Below are 26,758 nucleotides of genomic sequence, written 5' to 3'. Positions count from 1 at the left end.
TTTGGAACCATTAAAACGTTTAATCCCGCTGCTAATGTTTGCACCTGTCCTAAGTCAGGAATCTGATGTACAGTAGTTGTAGTTTGTTTTTGTAATTTATACGTGTTTCTCGTTTCTCGTTTTTTTATTTTATAGAGATTAGACCGCTGGTTTTCCCGTTTGAATGGTTTTTACACTAGTAATTTTTGGGCCCTTTATAGCTTGTTGTTCGGTGTGAGCCATGTCTCCGTGTTGAAGACCGTACATTGACCTATAATGGTTTACTTTTTTAAAATTGTTATTTTGATGGAGAGTTGTCTCATTGGCACTCACACCACATCTTCCTATATCTATATATGTCAAATGTGACACTTTTCTGGCTATTTTTTTTTTTGCTGAATAGGTAATTAGTATGTCAAATTTTATATGTTTCACTTTAAAGTCAAAGTGTATTCAAACCTTCTCATGGAGTTCATAGAAATCACTGTATCTGTGCTTGACAGTCCATGTATATGTACCAACTGTAACCTCTATCAAATATTCCTGAAATAAACACAAACTTTGATGATTTAAAGGAGATCTGGGATAATCATGATGAAATTAAAGGTGAACAACTAAAATCATATTGGAATATTAACACATTCCAAGCACTAGTAAAGGAAATCCAATCCACACAGATAATTAACACATTCCAAGCACGAGTAAAGGAAATCCAATCCACACAGATAATTAACACATTCCAAGCACGAGTAAAGGAAATCCAATCCACACAGATAATTAACACATTCCAAGCACGAGTAAAGGAAATCCAATACACACAGATAATTAACACATTCCAAGCACGAGTAAAGGAAATCTAATCCACACAGATAATTAACACATTCCAAGCACGAGTAAAGGAAATCCAATCCACACAGATAATTAACACATTCCAAGCACGAGTAAAGGAAATCCAATCCACACAAACTACTGCATAATTACATGATTCTACAACCTGACAATATATGTATTATCAAATTAGACATGGTCATTCTTTCCTAGACGTACAACCTGACAATACATGTACTTATTGGACATGGTCATTCTTTCCTAGACGTACAACCTGACAATACATGTATTATCAAATTAGACATGGTCATTCTTTCCTAGACGTACAACCTGACAATACATGTATTATCAAATTGGACATGGTCATTCTTTCCTAGACGTACAACCTGACAATACATGTATTATCAAATTGGACATGGTCATTCTTTCCTAGACATACAACCTGACAATACATGTATTATCAAATTGGACATGGTAATTCTTTCCTAGACGTACAACCTGACAATACATGTATTATCAAATTGGACATGGTCGTTCTTTCCATGATTGTCGTTTCTTGGTGTGGTTCATAAGTGTTCTCATTTTCGTTTTTTAAAAGATTTAACAGCTGGTTTTCCCGTTTGAATGGTTTTATAAGTACACTTGTCATTTATTGAGCCCTTTATCATGTTTATAGCTTGCTGAAGTTGTTGTTCGATGTGAGCCAAGGTTCTATGCTGCACTTTAACCTACCTGTATTCATGGTATTTGTTACTTATTTCAAGTACAAATGTATAATAACTTGTTGATTTTGCGCATTTTTTTCATAAAAATCTTCATTATATATTTGCCTTTCATGAACTTTTAACTTTCAGTGACATTCAGTTCTTGTGAAATTCGACATCTCTTATATAAACATCACAAATGTCTTTTTACATTTAAGGGGGCTCACGGGTCTAAATCAATTTTTTAATTTAATATAAGATTTCTCTATATTTTTCTATAAATGAACTTTATCTTTTACTTAATAGAAAAATGAAATAAAAAAATGGGGTCACCGTTCAATTACGCTCACAATCTGTCTTCGAAAGAAGCATACATTTTTGTTAATATCCTTTTTTTCTGTTGAACTAATAAGAGAAATAGCGGTAATATCGAAATAAAAAAAGAACTACATTACAGAAATTGCCTAAATTTTACAATTATTTAGTTTATGTACAGCTTATTTGAAAACATCAATAAAAAATATAGGTCACCGATGAGTTAAAAAAGATATTTCAATTTTAATGCCAAAAAATGGCATTTTTGCACCAAAGGGAGATAATTTGGCGCTCTTTCAATGATATCTACATTTTAAAAGTCACCTGGGGCCAATACGAATCGAATTTTTGGAATGATTTTTGTACCATATGATAAAGTAACAACTACATAATGTAATAAATAAAATATGCAATGAAAAATTAATGTTTAATTTTTTTCTGCAAATCTTATACCCGCGAGCCTCCTTAATCACCTTTTTTATGTTTACAGAAGAAATTGTCACATGGAAATGTCTTGGGCAAATTAAAAAGGATAAGTAACTCTGCTAGGAAGCAGTTCCAGTCATTTGTAGGAACAGGACTGTGATGAATAGAACTTTAATATAAACTGAATCAAAATATGGAATTTAGGCAGACATGTTTTTGTAATTTTCATTTATTTTTCATACTTTCAAGTTATTACATTCTTCAGTGGCGGATCCAGCCAAAAGCCCATTTTTCAAAGGGGTTTCCCAACCAAGGATAAAGGAGGGGTTTCAATCATGTCTTTCATTTTTAAATTGTTAATTTCCACTACAAAAATTTTTAAAAAAATAAGCCAAAGATAAAAAATCAGTCATAAAAAAATATCATTTTGAAATTCATGTAAAACGTATGTAAAACATGTATTTTACATGAGTTTGTATTAACACATGTTTTACACATGTGAAATATTTCATGCATTTTGTAACGCATATTTAATATATGTTTTTGCACGCCTGTTATACGCATGTTGTAAAAAACATGCGTTAAACGCACAAAAAACATACGTTTTACACACGTTTTCTTTACCATGCGTGAAACATGCGTGGCACTTTTTGCTGTGTATAATGGTTTACTTTTAAAAATTGTAACTTGAATTGAGAGTTGTCTCATTGGCACTCATACCACATCCTCTGACATTATGTCTGATGCTATAAATAAGAGAAAGGATTATAGTAGAAAGTGTCTGTATTGTTTATTTTCATTGTTTTACTGTAGTATAGATGTATATCATGTTTAATGTTTGTAAGCCATTGACCCATGTGTGCGTAAAGTGCATGCTTTTTCAATAAAGTACAAATGTATTATCTCAAATTTTCTTGATGCAGTAACACTTTCAGAAGATATTTTATAGTTATGAATTTTGAATGAAATCTTAACAAGTGAAACTGCGAGCTACTGCTCACTGAAGAAACCCCCGCCGCAAGTGGATAATATTAATAGTGTAAAAATATGCAAGTGTTCGGTAAACAGGAAGTTGTCTAGTGATGAATCTGAAAAAGCATCACACGGTATAGCTGACTTATAAAAATCCTGAAACCAAATTTCAGAAATCCTTGTATTGTAGTTCCTGAGAAAAATGTGACGAAAATTTTTAACTTGATTATCATGTGTAAAATCATACAAGTGTTCGGTAAACAGGAAGTAGTCGAGTGATGAATCTGAAAACGCATCACACCGTATAGCTGACTTATATAAATCCTGAAACCAAATTTCAGAAATCCTTGTATTGTAGTTCCTGAGAAAAATGTGACGAAAATTTTCAACTTGGCTATCATGTGTAAAATCATACAAGTGTTCGGTAAACAGGAAGTTGTCGAGTGATGAATCTGAAAACGCATCACACGGTATAGCTGACTTATATAAATCCTGAAACCAAATTTCAGAAATCCTTGTATTGTAGTTCCTGAGAAAAATGTGACGAAAAAATGTGACGAAAAAATGTGACGAAAAAATGTGACGAAAAAATTTTCAACTTGGCTATCATGTGTAAAATCAGACAAGTGTTCGGTAAACAGGAAGTTGTCAAGTGATGAATCTGAAAACGCATCACACGGTGTGGCTGACATATATAAATGTTGATACCAAATTACAGAAAGGGTGGATGTGTAGTTCCTGAGAAAAATGTGACGAAAGTTTCATGGGACGGACTGACTGACGGACTGATGGACGGACGGACTGACAGACAGAGGTAAAACAGTATACCCCCCCTTTTTTAAAGCGGGGGTATAATAAATTACATGCATGTTTCTGTCATCAAATTGATTCCTTGTCACTGCTTTTGTATGGCAATAGACATTAGACATTAGAGATTATTTTATTGTACCAATCATGGGCCATTGTCGGGCAAGATACAGGTGTACATGTAACATAAACAATTATAATGATTATCATTAAACAAGTTTTTAGTCAAAGACACAATACATTATACACAAAGTAATAAAGAGATAATATGAGGTGGATGTTATTTGGGTCTAAGCGTGAAGCAGGATTGACAATTTTTTGTAAGCGTGACATTTGAAAGTCAAATTATTCTGCCATAAAAACGGGAAATGAAGTCTAGCGGGACACAGGAAATTACAAAAAAATGAGAATTGGTTGTGTACAGGACGTACATTGACCTATAATGGTTTACTTTTTTTAAAATTGTTATTTGGATGGAGAGTTGTCCCATTGGCACTCACACCACATCTTCCTATATCTATAGTCATGATAGTCAGATATAGTGTAAGCAGTATACGGGAATCTGACAAAACAGTAAGCGGGATCTGGGATCATCTAGGATATAATTATGGTAAGAAACATCGAGTGTATCCATGTAATTAGTGGCGGATCCAGAAATTTACATAAGTGGGGGCCCACTGACTGACCTAAGAGGGGGCCCCCTCCAGTCACGCTTCAATGATTCCCTATATAAGCAACCAAATTTTTTCCCAAAAAGGGGGGGGGGGGGGGGGGCTGGCCCCCCGAAATCCGCCTCTGGTAATGAGGCTGATTTAAAAAAAAAAAAAAAATTAAAAGACTATGATATAAAATTTATTACTGTGCTTATCCAGTGACCTTTGGGGTATCACAATAGCAATGGCCAAAACAGTTTACCAAATTGCAGTTAGATTTCTTCTCCAACTAACTGATCAACTGGTAAAATGTTTTAGCAGATTGCTCAAGTGAAATGTTGTTAGTATGAAGTGAGTGCTGTGAAATCAAAAGTAATGCTTACCATCCAGATCCAGTTAGTTGATATCTTTGTCAATTGTTTCAAACACAAAAATGACTTACTATAGTATGAGTCACTGAATAAGAAGGTCTAATTTTGACATGGAAACTTCTATCATAAATAGATTTTATAAATAAATAGTTCAAACCATTGTTTTGTAGATGTATATTTTATAGCTTTCTCTTCTAAGACAAAGTTATTGTGTAATTATGATTCGTATAATATTTTCTATACAAATTAGTGATCTGCTGGCATTAAAGGGAAATAATTTTTATTGAGTTATTGTAGACTAAAAAATTAATCAATGATACCTGGCTTCTGATTTTGCCTACAATTTTTTTCAAAATTTTAATTATCTTAAAAATAAATTTCATTGTTTCTTTTCAAAACAGAGGATAAAAGTTTAATAATCATAAAAGTAATGTTACAAACAAATTAAATGAGGAAAGTTGATATTTATCAGACAAAAATTGTGACAACATTTTGCTGATTTTCAGTAATGTAAATTATTTCCCTTTAATTGTAGCAGATAAGTAATTGCTTTAGAAAAAAAATCCAAATTACAATTATGCACTAACTTGTTGTTGGAAAACGGAGCTATAAATTATAGACTTACAAAACAATGTTTTCAACTATTTATTTATAAAATCTATTTATGATAGAAGTTTCCATGTCAAAATTAGACCTTCTTATTCAGTGACTCATACTATAGTAAGTCATTTTTGTGTTTGAAACAAATGACAAAGATATCAACTAACTGGATCTGGATGGTAAGTATTACTTTTGATTTTACAGCACTTACTTCATACTAACAACATTTCACTTGAGCAATCTGCTAAAACATTTTACCAGTTGATCAGTTAGTTGGAGAAGAAATCTAACTGCAATTTGGTAAACTGTTTTGGCCATTGCTATTGTGATACCCCAAAGGTCACTGGATAAGCACTGTAATAGGAAAAAATAGAACCAGAAATAAAGGTTCTCTTTTTGTAATAGTTCTCATGACCAGTCCAGTGCACAGCAGTGAGCAGAGCTCCAGATAAGAATTCACAAATTGGGTTTTTTACCCACCATTTTCTTATATAATTGGGTGATACAGTTTTTTAATTGCATTATCAATTCATATTCACCCCTCATGTTAATATCAAATTGAGTTTTTCACCACCAAGCTCCTTAATGTATTGGGTTTTTTCATCAACACAATATTGAATATTTAGGCAATATCAACCCCAGATTTTTTTCCATCTTAAATATGTTTCTTTCTTTGTTTAGCTGTTTTATTTGGTTTAGGGTTAGGGTTATTTGCTAGCTGTTTCATTTGGTTTATTCACTGAGGAGCAATTGTAGGTTTAATTAGTGTTCCGTTTCAAACCTTCTGCCAGTTTTGTATTTTCTCATATAAACTGTTACAAAACGGATATGTGTATTCACAGACACTCGTCTTATACCTTTATATAATAAATTCTGAGACCAGTGCCTGTGTGTGTATTCATTAATTAACCGTAAAATGAAAAAAAAATAGTATATAAACTCTAATTATACTTGAATGTTTTTGTTTTATTCCAATTTCATAAATCTGGGTTTAGTTGTCCTTTATTAGAACTTTTGGTTTCTGATGCTTCATCATGATTTGGCCTTTCACTTTTTCCTACTGATTTCGTTTTTGAGGAAACCCCGTTTTTATCAGCAATTAATGTTCTCGTTAAGATACGCACACACGCCCGTGGGCGATGGACGCTTCCTAAAAACACTGAATGAGTCTTGTTATCATCATAACTTTCCCTCAGCTTTTCAAAAGAAGCAGAAAACATGCTTCTATTCAATATTTTTACCGGACATTCACTTTCGTTTTAATTCAATGTATGTTCTGATAAATCCCGAGCAATTCGAAAAAAATTTGACTACATGACCCACGCTAATTGGATAAACGACAAGAAGATCGAAATGTTTTCAAAAACACGTGTACCTAATGAGCAACGGAAAGCTCTAACAGGGACCCATTTCAGTTACTTGATGCAGGGATCTATTTTTAGAACGAAAGGAAATTTCCAATTATAAATATTATAAAAATAGTTTACGCGACGTCTGTAAACAGATAAGGGTAAATAACGCAAATGGTAGCCAATAAAAGGGTTGAGAACTCATGGTTTTGACATACGATTGGGTTTTCCTTTGAATTAATTGGGTTATTGAACCCTGCAATGTGCAATTGCATTGGGTTTTTTATTATTTGTATTGCGTGATCACGCAAATACGCAGCTTATCTGGAGCTCTGAGTGAGAGAGTTTTACATCACAACAATGTAGATGTCATCAAGGGGAGATCATTAAGAACTACAGATATATAAGATTAATCCAATGGTGATTCTCCTCATGACTAATGCACAGCAGCAAGGGTTGACATTGGTACTGTTTAAGATTCGTCAAGGGACGGTGCTCTAGAACTCATTATAGAGAAAATATAAAGTTCAAATTACAAGTAGTAGAGGGAGATAAATGTACATGTAAATCCCATTAAAACTTTTCATATTTTTTAATAAACAATGATGAACATGCATAATTCTGACAACAAATTCTCATCTTCATTAGTTATATTCTTTTGAAAGGGTCAAGATTTTTTACATTCTTGCAGCAATTATTTATCGTTGTTATCATGTCTTTCTGTTGGTATGATAAACTATCACAGTTAAAAAGAAAATGTGTATCATCTTCGACCACATTACTACAACATGTACAACATCTTTTACATACTCTATTGTAATATAATCGCTATACTATCTTATCTTTACTCATTTAATTGCCAAAACCTGAACCCTTTAGTTGACAAATGATGATAACATTTCCATTTTCAAATAAATAGACCAATTTACAAAAGTGACCGCACGTCAGACTGTCTGACTATCGGATCATGAGGATTGTGGGATTACAAGACTGTCATACTACAGAACTGTCAGATAATAGGTTTGACACAGGCACTTGTTTTTGTAAATGTGGGGTTTACTATCAGACTTTCCACAACCATGATTTTTCAAAAGCGTACAGGTGTGGATAGTAAAGGGTGGGTCTTTTCACCACCGAACACCACCGCACACCACCGAACACCGCCGAACACCTGAAAACCCACCAACCACTAAGAAAAACTTTGATATTATCCAATAAAACGATAAAATAAATTAAATTATATATAATTTAATCGATTTTTCAATTTTATGGGCATCATTTTTATGTTAAAGGGGCACTAGCTTCGATATATATAAAAAAATAAAGTATGATTTTTTTTTAAATCAATCATTAATCAAATTGGAATAATGAAATAATAATTTGCTTTTAGCAATCAATTTCCTTTAATTTTGTTGAAATAAGCGATTAAACATAATTTTTGACTGATTCACTTGCAAGTGAAAACGTCATCATCATTCTAACCGGTATTCATGTGAACTTCAAGTTGACCCCTAGCTAGAGATTGACAACGCATGCATTGTACGTGTACTGGTTATTTAAAGAAAAAGAATGTCAACAATGAAAGTGAAACTACGGTAAATCATTTGATTACTAATTCGATGCACATAAAATCATTCTTATATGGTTAAAAACAATGAGAAACATCTATTTTTAATCTATAAAATAAAATCAAACAGACCTATAAAAATGCAATTGCACGTGTTGGTTTAATCTATTCGTATCTTTATTTTTGTTTACATCGCTTATATGGTCATCTGAGGTCAAATCGATAGTTAATTAGATGGCGTCTTGACTAAAATACACACGAAACGAACCTATATATTATCTACCCCACGCTCTGTAAACTGTTTATTTTAGACTTTTGATAGTTTGGATAAATGTTTTACATTGTTATAAACCAAATATGAGAATTTGAGTCAAATCGATTACAATGAATTTGACAGCTAGTGCCTCTTTAAAATCGAAAATCTATATAAGGAAAAGCGTCTCTGGATTCATCACTTTCCAGATTACATTATGTGTGTTACATGTATATGTGTGTATCCTGGATCTCTGTTCATTGGTTAGATTTTGATATTTTTATGCCCCACCTACGATAGTAGAGGGGCATTATGTTTTCTGGTCTGTGCCTCCGTTCGTTCGTTCGTCCCATTTCAGTATAAAGTTTTTGGTCAAGGTAGTTTTTGATGAAGCTGAAGTCCAATCAACTTGAAACTTAGTACACTTGTTGCTTATGATATGATCTTTCTAATTTTAAAGCCAAATTAGATTTTTCTCTTTTATTATTATTGGTACAACTATTTTATAGAAGAGTTAGAAGAAGAAAAAATGGAAAAAAGTATATTTGAGGTGTTCGATCATGAGGGTCAGCGGAGTTCAAAATGTGGGGTGTTATAAGACTTCCTTTTAATTTTCTGTAGATATTTGGACTTTAAATCTTCTGATCTGTTGAATTAATAACTTAAATATTATATTTAATTCCCATTGATAACGATTAAAGACAAAATAATAAACTTTTGGGGTGTTCGGTGGTGTTCGGCGGTGTGCGGTGGTGTTCGGTGGTGAAAAGACCTACCGGATAGTAAACACCACATCTATAGACAGAAACAAGTGCCTGTCAGTCTGACCCCTATTTTTCATGGCCTAAATCAGGCTAAATGGGCATGTATCCTTTAGATGTGTGTGAAATTTCTGTAGCACATTATCTATTATTGATGCAAGACAGTTTCTTTTTCTTTTTTTGTGGGAAGTGCAGATTGGTGCAGATGTCTTCATTTTCCAAGGGGAGGGGTATATAATTTCCTTGACGAAATCACTTCTCCAGTTACCGTGTGTTTGTCAACAATTTCGGATGAAATTATTCTTATACATGCTGTGTCCAAATCTCTCCCGAACTGTGCCATTCCTCTAATCGAAATTATTAAATAGGCAGCATTCAAGAAGTCAAAAATTAAAATTCTCAACACCAAATAATCCAACTTCCTGTTGACATTTTTTTTTAATTTTTTAGTAGCAAATCAGTCTGAAAACCGAAAGAAATTTGAAATATGCAATAACTAGGCGGGTCTTCAATTTACATTTGTATATATTTAGATTTTTTTCCACATACGTTTGAATATTAAGATTCAGAAAACAGTTTCTATTCTGGTCTTTTATGTATATGTATTCTCAATTACTATACGCAAGGATTTGTATAGTAAGAAGGCTTCTTACTATACAAATCCTTGCTATACGGTTCCACAAATTTAATCTCGAATCCATAACGAATCACATAAAACCAAAGACATCTACATCTACATAATACTTCTTAACTTCAATATGTTGAAGATTACAAGAAGGCACATACTAGGGAAACAAATTAACTAAACATATTTACAATAATTGCAAAAAACATTTTTTTTTTTTAATTTTTGTATATGTTCCAGACCATATGAGTATTTGGACCGTACGCGTACGGTCCGGACCGTATACGTATACTCGTATGGTCCGACCATACGCGTACGGTCGGACCGTATGAGTATACGCGTATGGTCCAATACGAGCTGATTATACATGTTATTGGATCATATGAGTTAAATTTAAACAAACATTTATCACAATCTTTATTTCAAGTTTTACAAATTGTTATTATTACATTTAGATGGATAAAATGAACAAACGAACAATTAAAATTAAATATTTGTTTAATTGTATATCTGAATCCTATTTTGGTACACTCGCCCAATGTGACACAAGTTACGTAATATTTTTTACATTATCATGTTTGCAGTTCATGTATGTTTCTTTGCATTTGCATTTTTTTTGTAAAGTTGCTAAATATTCTAAAACAATTGTCCTCCCACATTATGTTTACTTTGATATCTTCAATTTCAGTGATCATAATTCAATTAATGTATTACAGATCGACATGCTAAATACAAGAGACTAACATATTTTAAATTACAATTAGCGTGAATTTTTAAAAAAGTTAAAATATAAAGTTTTTATTTCAATCAAAATTGAACTATTTTATATTAATTTGAGAGTTAAGTTATGTTGATCTGTTATATGCATCTGGGTCTAATAAACTTAACCAACTTCTTAATATAAGTCAGACCGTACGCGTACGGTCCGACCGTATGAGTATTTTGAAAAAGTACGCATACGGTCCAGACCGTACGCGTACGGTCCAAATACTCATACGGTCTGGAACATATATAACTTAGATAAAAACATGGTTTGGTTTAGCAGTACATATGTGGTTTTGCACCAGACTTAAAAGCTTCTAAGTCTGGGCTACAGGCTACTTGGTATGGTAGGGAATTCCACAACCTTATTGTTCTAGGAAAAAAATGAATATAAATGATAGTTTGTGGGAGAGAATGGCTGTATAAATTAATGTTCCTTAGATGGTATTAGGTATGTATTTACTGGGATGGAGACCGTAGTAATTGGTGTTGGATTTTATATAGCATGGTGACGGATGCAAGATTTCTTCTTTGTTGTAATGTTTGCCATCTTAGATGTTCAAGTATGACTGTTACACTGCTTTGATAGCTGTATTGGTTGAGTGTATACCTAGCAGCTCTTCTCTGTACCATTTCAATTTAAAGTTTATGTATTTGTTGTTTCTGCCACGGGTCCCAGACGACACCATGGACACTACAGTATTCTATTTTTGGTCTTACGTATGTTTTTGTAAGCCAGTTCTTTTGTTTTTATGCTGTTTGTTTTTACATTTCTTTTAATAAATCTCAGTGATGCGTTTGTATAGTAGTAGCTATAGGGGGTGACACACTTTAGTCAAGTCAAAAACCCAAGGAGAAGTGGAGAGACCTATATAAGGCATCAAACACCCACTTTTGACACATGAAGTCCATAGAAGAGGGACGAAAGATGCTAGAGGGACAGTCAAACTCATAGATTTAAAATAAACTGACAACGCCATGGCTAAAAAATAAAAACACAGACAACTTGTACAAGTACAGAAGACACAACATAGCAAACTTAAGACAAGCAACACAATACCCACCAAAAACTGGGGATGATCTCAGCTAGTGCTTCGGAAGGATAAGCAGACCCTGCTCCACATGTGTCACCTATCGTGTTACTTAAATTATGTTATTACAAATCCTGTAAATATAGTCTAATTCGGCATGTCACATTCGTGAAAAGGGAAGGGTATTGAAGTTACGACATAAGGAACATATCCGATATCATATGTGAAACGGTTATTCCATAATGGTCAACCAACTCGTGATGGCGTCCCTAAAATTTACGATGACTTCAACTACACTATTTGGAACTCTTGGTTTAAGGAAATCATGATAGGAAATACAAGCCCGGGAATATTGTATCAATTGTGAGATATACTTCGTACGCAGGCGCTGCTGGAATGTTGCTATACTGAGAAATGGAAAGTTCACATTTGGGAAGCTAAAATTATCTCTTTTGTTGCGAAGTTTTGTTTTCAACCGGCCCTCATTGTCAATTTCTAGATGTAAGTCAAGATATCGGAGGCAGACTAAACTGTATCTGTAGTATATCCTTTATCTCTAGTTCGATGGGATAGATTCGTTCAACATAGTCACCAAATTTTGTATTATTTAGTGAGAGAACGTCATCTATATAGCGGAACGTAAGTCAAAGGATATTGCTATCTTCTTATCTTTCTTCCTAAGAAGTCCCTGTACGAATTCAGCCTCATAATAATAAAGAAACAAGTCGGCAAGAAGAGCTAGGGGCACAATTGGTTCCCATTGGAATTCCGACAGTTTGTTGAATAACTCGTCCTCCAAACGTAACAAATATGTTGTCAATCAAGAAATCAAGCATCTTGATAATGTCAGTTTCGGAGAATTTTTGATTGAATCAGAGTGATTTACAAAGTAGGATTTATCCCTCCCCAAGAAAAGATACTTGTATCTACGTTCACCATTCTTTTTAATGAATCAAAGTAATACCAACTCTTTCAATTTGTCTTTTAGTTTGGAATGGGGAATACTTGTGTAAGGTGTAGAAAAGTCAAATGTTTTAATACTTTTGCAAGATGAGAGAGTCTTAGATTGTATGTTCCCTAAAAGATCTTTGGAATTTTTAGTATCAACATCTGATTCACACCACCTCTAGAATAATCAGTTTCAAAATAACTTTGAAGCCCAGCATTGATTGCTGATAAAATAGTTTTTTTGTAAGGGCACTTCTGTAGGTCAGGTATCCAATACAGTGATAGGAGATCCAGTTCTTCATCTTTGGTTGAAATTCCAAAGGAACATATAGAACAGACCTATGATTATCCAGAATTTCCTCTTTGGTAAATGTCGTGAGGGTATAGGTTGAGTTTCCTAGTAAATTGTCAATACCTAATTCATTTATCAAACAGTTTATGTAATGAGATTTACACACAAAAACGACGTTGCTTGGGAGCGCTTTATCTGCGGGGACAACAAAATGTTTGTCATGGCGGTAGGACAAGTGTTTTTCAACATAGTGGATATGCCCGATGACGAACACTGGGAGCAGCGTCATCTCCTAAGACCTTATAAAGGGGTCACAGTTCATTTGAAACTATAGGTCGAGTTTACTTGAACCTCTTGAGTTGACTTTACTTACTCGGGTTTCAACAATCTAAGTATACTTGAATCTCTCGAGTTAAGATCTTTTACCCCGGCCCCAACATGGAACAAGGACAAACGCCATTGTTGTAATGGTCAAAACCAACTTAGACTGCTGTGCAATTGTATAGAATCCTTGCAAAAAACAGAATTGTGATGGTCCAGCTTCGTGTTGTTCGTTATGGTAACAACCACTATAGGAGCACCAGTAGTGTGGGTAGCATGTTGGAAGAAATTTACTGGGAATCATCGGAAAAGAGGAGGAAGAAATTACAACTAACCTTATTTTACAAAGTGGTTAATGATTCTTGCGGATGTACTATGCGACAATAACCTTACACCTATGTAAGAATGAACAAGATCAGAACATAATAATACTCAAACAACATCAATGGCTTTAAAAGAACATTTTTTTCCCAAGCACAGTGACTGCTTGGAACTCTACTAACAATAGAAGTTGATGCTCTCGTCATGGTATCCTCCAAGAGGGATTTTTCAACATTCTTTTATATTATGCTCAGTCACACCCATAGGCGGATCCAGGGGGGCCCTGGGGGGCCGCCCCCCCCCCTTTCGTGGGAAAAATTTGGTTGATTATATAGAGAATCACTGAAGTATGACTGGAGCGCCCCCCCCCTTATCTCAGTCAGCGACCCCCCCCCCCCCCCCTTAGTCAAAGTTCTGGATCCGCCACTGACACCACAATATCCGGATTGATTCAGGCTATATGAAGGACTATGAACAAAAAGTAAAAAGTAAAATCACAAAAATACTGAACTCAGGGGAAAATCTATTAATCGGGAAGTCCATAATCACATGGCAAAATCAAATGACAAAACACATAAAAAACGAATGGACAAGAACTGTCATATTCCTGATTTGGTACAGGCATTTTCAAATGTAGAAAATAGTGGATTAAACCTGGTTTTATAGCGCTAAACCTTTCACTTTTTTGACAGTCTCATCAAATTCCGTTATATTTACAATGATGCGTAAACTAAACAGACATAATAAATAAAATAGTCAACATATGGGTACAGCAGTCATCATTGTGTAACAATTTTAAAAGGGACAATTTAACAGAACCAAAAAAAAACATCTATCTACAAACACATTCATTGATTCTGGTGTCTCACGTCAGAATATTTTATACGTCATATATATTTGTCGTTCAATGTTTATACAAACAACTTTTAAATTTCACATTGGCAATGTTAGCATATAGGCTTAGAAATCAAAAGTATGTAAGAATTAATTTCAGAAATAGACCGAGATTTGAAATAGTCCAAAAGTTGTATGGAATTTATAAGAATCCACAAATAGTTCATTCCACTGCGCGATTGAATAATTTTGACGTTTGTGGTTTAACGTTTTTTCTAATTCATAATAGAAATATATCATAATGACATATTATAGAACAATATCATACTGACGGGATCTTTTAAAGTACATAGTCACGTTATAAGAACCAAAGAAACACAAAAAGTCGCATATACAAAACACACCAGCAAAAAATGAAAGATAATGCAAACACATTGACGGGATGTTTAAGTACCGAGCCACGTTAAATGGATATTTCATTAAGTTAAACAATCCAACAGTAAAAGTAATATTAATAATAGAACAAAGACAAATGAAAGAACAATATACCACGCGTTGTTAAGATGATAAACAACATCAGTACCCGGAATCTATATATCAAGATCATCATGTATTATTTGTGAAGTTGATACGGAATATTTATCAACAAGGTCTTTGACATACCCCTGGTTCATCAACTTTTTGCTCAGACACTGATGACGTTTTACAAAGTCGGAGTAGGAGCTACAAGCTCTTGAATATCGAATAAGTTGGGAAATATATATATCCCATATGCAGGTGAAGTTGGTATATTGCTACTAAGGTGGGGGAAATTTATAATTTCGAAATTAAAATCGTCTCGTTTGTCACAGATTCTGGTACTGAGATGACTATGTAAGTCGAATTCGAGATATAAGTCTAAAAATGAGGCGGAGGAAGCCGTGTCTGTTGTTTCTTTAATTTATAGTTCTGGGGGATATATTAATGGAACCCAATCAGAAAAGTTCGGATTGTTTATGGAAAGAACATCATCAATATATCTAAAGCGGAATCAAATAATCTGGCTTCTGTGATCCTCTTATTTTTGACAAGTGTCTGAATGAGCATCCCATTTCTTCCTAAGGGAATTTTCTATTTGAATTTTCCTTGGAGTTAATTAAGTATTTTTGTTATTCAACTTTTAACTATTTCTTATCATCTGTGCTTGCTATTTATAGTTTTGGTTCTATCTGATAAAATAACTCTATTGTTCTTGCACCTACCAAAGCGTTGAGCCATCAATTGTCATGCCAGTATTTGGCGGGGTTCGTGTTACTCAGTCTTAGGATGTTTATGTTGTGCTTTGACACTTTTGTAAACCCTTTGGTCTTTTTCATTTTTTGCAGTGGCGTTGACAGTTATTTACAATTTTTAAGTTTGAATGTCCCTCTAATATCTGTCGCCTCTCTATTTTTCTCCAGATCGAACATTGGAACCCCATTTTTGTTTCCCTTCTTCAATGATAAAGTGTTCGCGACTTTAAAATTGCAGAAAACGAAATGATCTGTTAACTCGTATTAATTGATATAACGTTAGCCATATACTTTGTAATGGTCTGTTATTATAAAAAGTTGACAACAACAAGTTCAAATCCTCGTGTTTATCACATATATTACATGTATCTTTATTTTTAGTCACCTTTTTGTGTCAGATTTTAGAATCAGATGTTGACGTGTCTTTGTGATACCTTAATTTTAAGTTTCCTGAAATGCGTATAATGACATGGAATATGAATTAATGATTTTGTTTTGTCTTTATAAAAGTATGTTTGAATTTTCCTTCATACGAGAATCATGAGAATGTTGGCAAAGAGTTGTAATCATTTTTCGTAACGATTGTTTGTAAATACATACATGCTAATATTTTAGCGAACCCGTAACAGCTCTCTTGTATGCTATTAGCTTTTGTTCCTTGTTCAAGGACTATTGTGCCTTTGAGAATAACAGAAAGTGTTGATAACCGATGTAAAAGAATATTTATTATTTTAATCAATTCAATATACAAACCGTTTTAGAGAGACAACAGCGCATGCCAACTGCCCACAAACACCAAACTGTTCAACATAAAGCATTCATTAAAGCCTTCAACCCTCAATTTATATGGCATATATTGAAAACTAATGCAAACTTAATGCATGTTTTTAGTAAAAATAAATTTAATTAATTTGAAATCACAGTTATATTGCAATCATCCAAGTTTTATTTTCATGTCGTTTGAACACATCTAGGAGAGCGAAATTAAGTCAGTAACCTCCACTCCAGTTCACGAGACCACCAAGTTTTTCATTGCCGACAAATCTCTTGTAATTTTTAACAAAAGTCTGGACGACCTACAACATATCAATACTGGTGTTAAATCAGCATAATTTTTTTTCTCTCATAAAGCCTAGAATATCTAGCATAAGTTTTTTTGAGATTTCCGGTTAAGCCGTTTTACTATTTATCTTTTGTAGTGAAATGACATACCATAGAGAAATAAAATAAATATTGATTGTTCAGACGAAAAACACAAAATTAATCGAGTGTGGCATATGTGGCTAAGGTAACCTATTGTCGGGTGCAGAAAGATGTTATTATTTCTAATGAATTTAACAATTTATAAGCGTTTAATCAAAAACACGTTGTACTAATGTTTTTAATGTCAGGCCAATAGAAAATTAAACAGTTAGATATAAGCGGTTATCATTTTTGAAATGTCAATGTAGTACTCACTAGTTGAGTCTGACAAGGTCCTGATATATGTGGTGTAATGATTACATTGGGGAATGACCACAAAGGACTGTCAACTGATAAGGGTTCGGTGTTAAAAACGTCTAAAACAGCACCGCCAATCCATTCATTCCTTCAAAACAACATACATATATATCGTTTAAGCTTACGTGCATTTGAAATTATTACATTTTTTGTTTGTCTTCTATCAGGATAGTTGTGTTAGAAAAAAACGTAAATGTTCTGACAATTATCAACTCTTTGATTTCTTTACAAAAAAACATATATGACCCCCCTCAGAAAATCATCTTCGAAATTTCATTGTTCATAGTAGCCAGGTCTCTCACTTTTCTAACTAACCAAACCGTAGGTTCAGTGTGAGCTTTTCCCCCTCACTGTAGTTATGTTTTAACCTTTTCAAAAAATTTCTACTCTGAAATTACTGGGTCAATTTTACTGAGCTTGGTCACAATCATCATTGGAGTATCTAATTTATCAAATTTGTCCGATGACACCACCTGCCAACCAACTTAAAAGAGAACTCATGAATGAAATTCAAGTTGTGTCTACCTTTTTGCCTAATATCTTAAAAAAAACACAATAGAAATATATATAAACTTAAAACAGCAAAAATTACCAGTAAGACAAGATCTACAAAAAAGTCGACTCGTTATTAGAGTTATGGTTCATAAATGGTGACATTTGTCAATTTTAAGTTTTTTTGCCTTTTATCTTGAAAACTATAATAGATAAATAGACACGAAATATAGAGAAAAAATCAGCAAGATAAGATCTACAAATTAATCAACAGAACTGCTAAAATTTATATCATTTTTGTTTTGTGTTTTTGCCTATAATCTTGAAAATTATATAAACGAAGATACAAGGATCTTGTCTTAGGGAGGGATAACTCCTACTTTGTAAAGGATCACTCTGATTCAAACAAAAAATTCTCTGAAACTGACATTATCAAGATGCTTGATTTATTGATTGACAACATATTTGTTACGTTCGGACAGACTGTCGGCATTCCAATGGGAACACATTGTGCCCCTTTACTTGTCGACTTGTCTCTTTATCATTATGAGGCTGATTTCATACAGGAACTTCTTAGGAAGAAAGATAAGAAGTTAGCGATATCCTTTAACTCTACTTTCCCCCAGAAAATAGGCAAAAACTCCAAATAGTCTTTTTTAAAGGACAAAAAATCTAGTAATGAGACTTCCAATAGGTTGACTTATTTGTAGATCTTGTCTTGCTGATAACTTTTCTTACAGAAAAATCTTTGATAATTTTCAAGTGAAAAGGCAAAAATGAAAAAAAGGTAAAATACATCATTTGTAGGCCATACTTTCTGTAAAACGTCGTCAGATAGTTGTGATACCAGTATTCATGTCTACTGGAAGATCTAACCAATCTGAACATTGCTGCCTCTTTCAGATTTTCTCATTTTATTGCAGTTTTCAAAATAAAATGCAAACCTTGCAATTAACCCTAATGTTCTATTTTAAGCCATGTCACCGATGTTGGTTGGCATGCAGGATCATCGGGCACATGGTTTACTCTAATAATGATTGTGGCAAAATTTGGTTAAATTTGACCTAGTTATTTCAGATAGATTTTAATATAAATTAACTAAAAAAAGATCAGCGATGAACAAAAAAAAAAAAGAAAAAAGAAGATATTTCTATGATGAATTCTATTCTAGTCCCCATTGTTGGAGTATCCATTGCTGAAGATGTACATAGACCAATAAATGTAAGACACGGGATCTTGAGAGTCCCTAGTTACATTTTAATTTCATTATAATATATTTCATACTGAAACGTCTTAGAAAAGATATTTTTCTCTACCATTTTAACTTTTTAACAGTAAAAACTTACCTTAAAGCAGTGACCAAACTATCCTCATTAATAACAGTTCCTCTTCCAACATTAATAAATACTGACTTCTACAAAGCACCAAGTGGGGAACATTAATCAGGCTCAACAGCAACAAATCAAAGTCAGCTAAAACTGAGACAACTCTCGATCCAAGTCACAATGTATAAAAAGTTAACAATTATAGGTCTAACACGGCCTTCAACAAGGAAGATTTACTCACACCGAACAATAAGCTACAAAAGAACCCAAACGCATATTTTCTAATCTATCAAGAACCATATATCCTGCATGGAACTCGGAAATATCAAACTTGACCACCGTTTTGTCATCAGAAGCAGTATATTGAAACTTTAAGAGTATTTACTGAACGATTAATAAGGCCCAGAAACAACATAAAGTGTAATTACAAATCTTTTAAGGACCAAACCTCCTGAATGGCAGCAATTAAAATCGTTAATACCAAACTTGACCACTATTTTGACATTAGTAACAGCATATTGCAATTTTAAAAGCATTATTAAACGATTCTAAATTCAAATGTGACGTCACTGCGTTGATGGCTTTGGCTAACACGGCTGTGTATTTTCATGTGCTAGTTTAGGTTGTTTTATGTTATGTATCCGTTTTTATTCTGTAGTTAGTTACCACTTCAGTTTTATCATGTAAAAAAAACTATATCTATTATATACTAGTAGTCATTTTATAAAATTTACTGTTTGCAAAAGTATGAATTATTCTAAATAATAAAGATGTTCTTAACCCAGGCAGAAAACTCTAGCCCGTATTGGTCGCAACGTTTTGGAACTTTTGGTCCTCTGTGCTCTTAAACTTTGTACTTTTTCGTACTTTTTTCATACGAGCGTCACTGGTTGGTCTTGTGTGGACGAAACGCACGTCTGGCGTATTAAACTTTAAATCTGGTACCTTTTGTTTGCTTTTATTCGTTTGTTTTTCTGTCCTTTATGTTCTCCCATTTATTTGTATTGTAGTCCTGTCATGTAATGTTGTCATTTTAATGTTGTATTTAACATTGCCATAAAAGCGGGAGGTTTGGCATGCCACAAAACCAGGTTCAACCCACCATTTTTTTCTTAAAATGTCCCGAACCAAGTCAGGAAAATGGCCATTGTTATAATATAGTACGTTGATGTGTGTGTTACATTTTGATATTGTGTTTCTATTGTGTCGTAGTTCTCTTATATTTGATGCGTTTCCCTCGGTTTTAGTTTGTAACCCGGATTTGGTTTTTTTCAATCGAATTATGAATTTCGAACAGCGGTATACTACTGTTGCCTTTATTTCTAAAAAAATGGCACAGAAATGACGTAAAGTGCCATTTTGCAGTCTATCAACTAACATTAAGACTATAAGACAATATAAGGTTATTGCCACTGAAGCAGAATCAAAGTTGTTAACCTTTTCCAGACAATGCTTGAGAATATCTCCAGACAGAAGATCTTTGGTATCAGGAGTTGTTGGCAGTACACTACATATATAGTCACAGTTCTCTAAAATGTCTGGGAGATCCTTGGTGGTTCTGCAAAAATGTAATAATATCAGATTAAACAAGCAATTTTAATAATAATATATATAATCCATGTTAACTAAGTAAAAATAGTTTGATACCTAATTCGTCATGTTCATAAGTTACTCTTAAGTCATAAAAAAATAATTAATAATCAATCTATTTACAACAGGGAAGAATTAAGTCGCCACTCCCAATAGAGCAACATATATGGTTAAAGCATGTACCTTTTACAAGTTCCACTCCTAATGTTGCCTTTGTATTTCCTTTCTATTCTGGATTTGCAGCTGTTTACTGAGGATTTTTAAATTTTAAATTCAAAATGATGAAATGCACAGGTTGAATTTACAAAATCATAAGATACTAGTATTCTCTTTCGCAATAGCTTTAATAAGTCTGACATTATTTAATTGGCATTTCATAATTAAAAAAACGTACTTGTAAACATCTAGAGGTAAATCTGGATTATTTTTCTCTTCCCTGGTCATTCCCCACACTTCCATTCCAACTGCTTTACAGAATGTTCCAACTTTATAAAGGTTGAGAAAAGTGATGTATAGAAATTTAAAACTTATAACATTAAAAAGCATAAGACTCTAATTATTCTGCATACGTAGTAAAGACATACTTTTAGTATAAATGTTTGTAAGACAACACAATACATGCATCAAAAATGTGTATTATATATTAATTTTAAACTTTACAGTTCGAATGAAAATTAAACCTTTCAACACGTATATCTTCATTATTGACAACGTGTTATGGATTGAATTAAGTGCATGACAAAGTAGTACTTACTTCTGGTGCCGATTTGTCCTGCTCCAAGGATACCGAGTCTTAGGTTTGAAAGAAGTCTTGGATTCTTATACTCCTCCCTACAAAAAAACAATAACCATGATCTTTTTATTTTGTATCTTGATTAGCTGTCAACGAAATACAATACTTTTGTATTAATATATGTTAACTTTACATTTAGGTTAAATATTTAAAAAGCTTCTGTTTTTTGTCTAGACATTATGAGTTGAAATTTTATAACAATTAATACAATTATCTATTAATCGGATAAACGACACTTGCCAAGCTAAAATCTTGAAACGTGCAACATCATATCAAATAAAACCGATGACCAAAAGAACTAAACGTTACTTTACATTATTAGTCGAATATTGTATTTGCCAATGCTTCTTTTTGAAAGGACCAGGACAAATTTATCGGATTGTAAGTATGACGGCTTATTGTGAGGTAACATTCCGGAATTGAAGATTCTTTATCAAAATGCGATGCCTTAATGATCAACACTATAGAATATTACTCCAGATTTAGTTTCAAAATTTACATAAATCCACACAGAGAAACGATTTTAAGACGGATCAGATTTTGATAAAAAAAAAAATTGTACATGAATTAACAGGCCTTTTTGAGTGACATTCGAGAACTTAAAAAAAACAAATAGTATAACTGCATTTTTACTTTAGTCAACCCAGTCTTGTGATAAGACGTCCAAGGCTTATCCTGGATGTATATTTTAGTATAGAAGAGGGACAAAAGATACCAAAGGGACAGTCAAACTCATAAATCTAAAACAAACTGACAACGCCATGGCTAAAAATGAAAAAGACAAACAGAAAGACAATAGTACAGATGACACAACATAAAAAAACTAAAAAATAAACAACACGAACCCCACCAAAATCTAGGGGTGATCTCAACGGAAGGGTAAGCAGATCCTGCTCCACATGTGGCACCCGTCGTGTTGCTTATGTGATTACAAATCCGGTAAATAGTCTAATTCGGTAGGTCATATTCATGAAAGGGAAGGAGACTGTAGTTACGACGTAAGGAACATATCCGATATCATTTGTGAAACGGTTATTCCATAACGGTCAACCAACTCAATACAATACAATAGTATAATAGTATAATAGTCCCAGCTTGGCCCGATCTCGACAAACATTGAAAGCTAAAATTGAATTCATTGCTTAAAAAAACATAACACGTAATGATATGTGTTAAGCCTATCAACTCCATTAAGTGCATGTCAAGAGGAAATACTTCCTATATATCAACAATATAATTCGTTCATAAGAATTATTCATTCACAAGAACCAATATAATTACATATAATATAGATATCTGATTTTGTTTTGGTCATAAAACAAGTCATCTTTGCTAGCCAAGGGTTACGATCCACTTCCCTCTTAGAGAAGTGGATTGTAACCCTTGGCTAGCGAAGATGCAGACAAGTAAGTGAGTTACGATAGAATTTCATCCAGATTGCGTTAGAAACAAAAGAAGAGGCAATTAATTGATGATTTGATTTCTAATAGTATTTCGAACAATAACGACAAATTAACAACAATAATCTTAACTTACGGTTTCCAAACTTTGTTTTTCTGATCTTCGTACATGCCAAACATATTTTTCTCTTTAGCTAAGATATAGCCAAGAACATATTCAGCCATCAAATCTGTGAACGCTGTGCCTCCTTGACTTAATAAAACCCGAGGAGGCTAAAGTAGAGAAAAACTTCAATGGAAACCACATAATACATCGGGACTTTAAAATACAGAACAGTACAATTTTGATTTATATTGATAAAAGAAACTGAAAAAAATAAGCAGCGGTAATTAAGACTCCCCTACAAATCCAGACTTGGACATGTAACAAGTTAACACCATTCAAATCGGTAAAACTAGGGAGTATGTACTGCAAAAAAAAAGATATAAAGAATTAAAAAAAGATATCGTATTTAAACCCTGTAGAAATCTGTATTCTGCCAATATGTCTAAATAATCACATACGAATCATTCAGACTTCAACGGTCAGCTATGATACTATTTATGTTCTATATATATAGTGTCAGGGACTTTTCCCCGAATAGCAACTCAGTAGAACGAAGTCTTCAACTAGAAATATTTCATTTTTTAATTTGAATGATTATTTTTACTTGTTATTTTTACTGTCGTACTATTCATAGATATTTTCTGTTTGAAATTGAAAGACATTCTGTAATTTCCCGGAAAAGTCTGTTTATATAACTCATTCTGAGTCAACTCTTGGAACTAATTTGTCCAACAATAATAAATCAAAGTGTAAATAAATGTACCTTTTCGATGTCTATATGACACATTATCGTATCTACTCCTGCAAAAAAATTTTTTGAAGAAAACAAACATGTTCAAAGTGAATGATTGTTTTAATCTTGAACTTTCAGTTTTCCTTAATGCTTTTGTCTGATTCACGAGAACAGAAAGCCTTACAAAATGCCTTTTTTAACGGAAAATTCCAACGCAATGTATTATCAAAATCAATAACCTTCTCCGTCCTGAAAAAGCTTAGTCAATATGCATTTGTCCTGGTCTTGCAACGAAAACAATGCATTGTCAGCCATTAACCTATAATTCATTTGTCTAAGGCAACAACTGAAAATGCAATATTATATTTCTTTGCCAGTGTTTTGAATGCCTAAAACGATCAGACAAGTTCACACTTTATCAGCTGTTTAGGTTGTGCCTTTATTCCAATTTGTCTGGGGTTGTCAAGATAGATGATTAAAAATCTGGTTCTCTGTTTTGTATTGTGACCTAAACAAATTCTTTTTTTGCGACTATCATTGCAGTGATGATTTTTTGGCAAGGAGAATAAACATGTAACAATCAAATCTGCAATTGAGCTAACCATATACTATCATAGGAACAGAAAATCCATAGACTAACGTATTGCATTATTACATTATTAAATGAAAAACATAAATTAAAAAAAAAAAAAACCTTAAAAAAAATCAAAACGAAAGAATTTACTCAATTGGCAAAATCAAAAGCTCTAACAAATCCAACGAATGGATAACAACTTAAAATTACATCTTTATGTTAAGGTATTTGAATTCTGAGAAGGTGCTAGAAAAATTTCTTAAAATTGAATATCTTTATACAATGTACCCATATGTACATACCGCATGATAATTTGATATCTACCTGCCGAGGTACTGTGTGCCCATTTAAGCTTTTCTGCCCTATAGATATATTTAGAGATAAATGGTTTATCTGCAAATAATACTTCAGCTGATTGTAGTACATTAGTCTCGTCTTGGTCTGAAATTTCTCCTAAGAAAATAATAATGGAAGGATGAATCAAAACCAAAAGTAAAAGACACTTGCAAAAATATGCAATATACCGATCCAACTCTGTAACTTGTCTAAGGCTCAAAAAGAGGAAATCAACAAAAAAAATCTTACAAATCAACGCTATCAAGCAGCTGGACGAGTAGGAAACGAAAGCAAAACAGCTCCAACTTGCATCTATGAACACACATGCAAGTTGGTCCTTTCAGAATATCACCACACTATGTTCGTCAATGACATTTCACATTATTGAATAGTCATGTCCGGTCTTTGAGGACTTAACATCTGGTGACCTGTGCAGGAATAATTTCATACTCGCTGTTTAATAACCCGTGCAACAACTATATGCTATCAAAACTAGAGAAAGTAATCAAATTAAGCTATTAACACAACAAGCTGATCAATTGATTCTTAATACAAACAAGAATATGTGTTATGAGTGCCGATGTGACAACTGTACATCCAAGGCACATTGTATAAAAGTTAAGAATTGTAGGTCAAAGTACGGCCTTCAACACGAAGTACTGGCTCACACCGAAAAGCAATAACGTCCAATGCATCCATATCTGTTTATCCTATATCCTCTAATAATATATTTACAAGGTCCAGCCAAATATTCCTCTAGAATCGTATGACTATCTTTTTCAAATAAAACATTTGCTTACTGGAGAAATTCAAAATGTTTGGTATTTGCAAGTTCCAAAACAAACAAAAAAATTAATAAAAAAAGCACCAAACTCCGAGGAAAATTCAAAGCGGAAAGTCCCTAATCAAATGGCAATACCAAAAGCTCATATACATATCAAACGAATGGATAACAACTGTCATATTCCTAACTTGGTACTGGTATATTCTTATGTAGAAAATGGCTAACTTTACCATTGGAATCATGCGTACAAATGATCATCATGCATGTTTAAAAAATCTGCAAATATTGTTATTTTATTTAAAAAATAATATCACGGTAATCCGATTTTAGTCCAAACAATTATGACGCCTTGAAATGCTATTTTTACGTACGGAATAAGTGATTATAGGTGTCAGCAGGAACATATATATATAGTAATGACTCAGTAATACTGTTCCCAGGTGTCAGAGCGGCGGACTATATAATAAAGATGATGGTAGTCTCAAAAAGGAAAACATCTCTCCATTAATGTGTAGTTTTTTTAAATAATATTATATTTATAATATATCAATGAGGACAAAATAATGTATAGCTAATGAACCTAAAAATGCTCTCACTTTCTTTATTTAAAGGATAGTTGTGTGACCAGTATGCCAATACTTTGAAAACATTTGCTACCGGAACAAACAATACGGATTTTTTACACTGCTGTCCTTAAAAACTTTGAAACGCCTTTTATTTCAAACAAACCTGGTAGTACTGGAGTAATATTAGTGATATTGGCTGCAGGCAAACATTTCCTTGCAACGACAGCGAGCTCGTTTAAAGAACTTATAACAAAAACAACAGGTGCTCGTACACTTCCAGCCATGACGGTGTTACATCAAGTTTTAAACTGATAAGTTACACTTGTCAATAGAGGTCGGTCATTTAAAAACGTATCAACCGTATCATATACGTTGACGTATACGCATCTGTATATATATATAGAGAATAATACATGGCAAAATCCGTATCATATGTCGTATCATCCCGAGACATCAATATCAGCCCAAGGGCCTTTAGGCCCGAGGGATGATATTGGTCGAGGGTGATACGGCATGTGATACGGATTTTGCCATGTATTATACGCTTTATCATATATTTCAACAGAAGA

At 33.2% G+C, this 26,758-nt stretch overlaps 2 protein-coding genes across 3 annotated transcripts in view; both read right to left on the bottom strand.

Annotated features, from left to right (window-relative positions):
* LOC139521736 (nischarin-like) overlaps nt 1–10,049 on the bottom strand; it is a 42,111-nt gene extending 32,062 nt beyond the window's left edge. The window contains exons 1-2 of one of the 2 annotated variants that reach the window (XM_071315304.1): nt 9,854–10,049; nt 439–522 (exon numbers count right to left, since the gene is read on the bottom strand). In XM_071315304.1, coding sequence (XP_071171405.1) covers nt 439–522; nt 9,854–9,928 — 159 coding nt within the window. In that variant the 5' untranslated portion in view covers nt 9,929–10,049. The remainder of the gene's footprint in view (nt 1–438; nt 523–9,853) is intronic. The other variant, XM_071315312.1, reaches the window with a different exon arrangement.
* Nucleotides 10,050–16,870: 6,821 nt separating this feature from the next.
* Nucleotides 16,871–26,495, bottom strand: LOC139521727 (glyoxylate/hydroxypyruvate reductase A-like). Its single transcript, XM_071315293.1, has 10 exons — nt 26,353–26,495; nt 24,828–24,956; nt 23,960–23,997; nt 23,227–23,363; nt 21,652–21,728; nt 21,292–21,382; nt 20,745–20,865; nt 19,329–19,396; nt 17,449–17,578; nt 16,871–17,066 (listed from the first exon to the last, which is right to left on the bottom strand). The coding sequence occupies exons 1-10, from the start codon at nt 26,471–26,473 to the stop codon at nt 16,980–16,982; spliced, it is 999 nt and encodes a 332-aa protein (XP_071171394.1). The 5' UTR covers nt 26,474–26,495; the 3' UTR covers nt 16,871–16,979.
* Nucleotides 26,496–26,758: the final 263 nt, after the last annotated feature.

This window comes from Mytilus edulis, chromosome 1 (genome assembly GCF_963676685.1).
Source record: "Mytilus edulis chromosome 1, xbMytEdul2.2, whole genome shotgun sequence".
Taxonomy (NCBI): Eukaryota; Metazoa; Mollusca; class Bivalvia; order Mytilida; family Mytilidae; genus Mytilus; species Mytilus edulis.
Note: the sequence above shows the minus strand (reverse complement) of the source record. Positions and strands in the feature narration are given on the sequence as shown.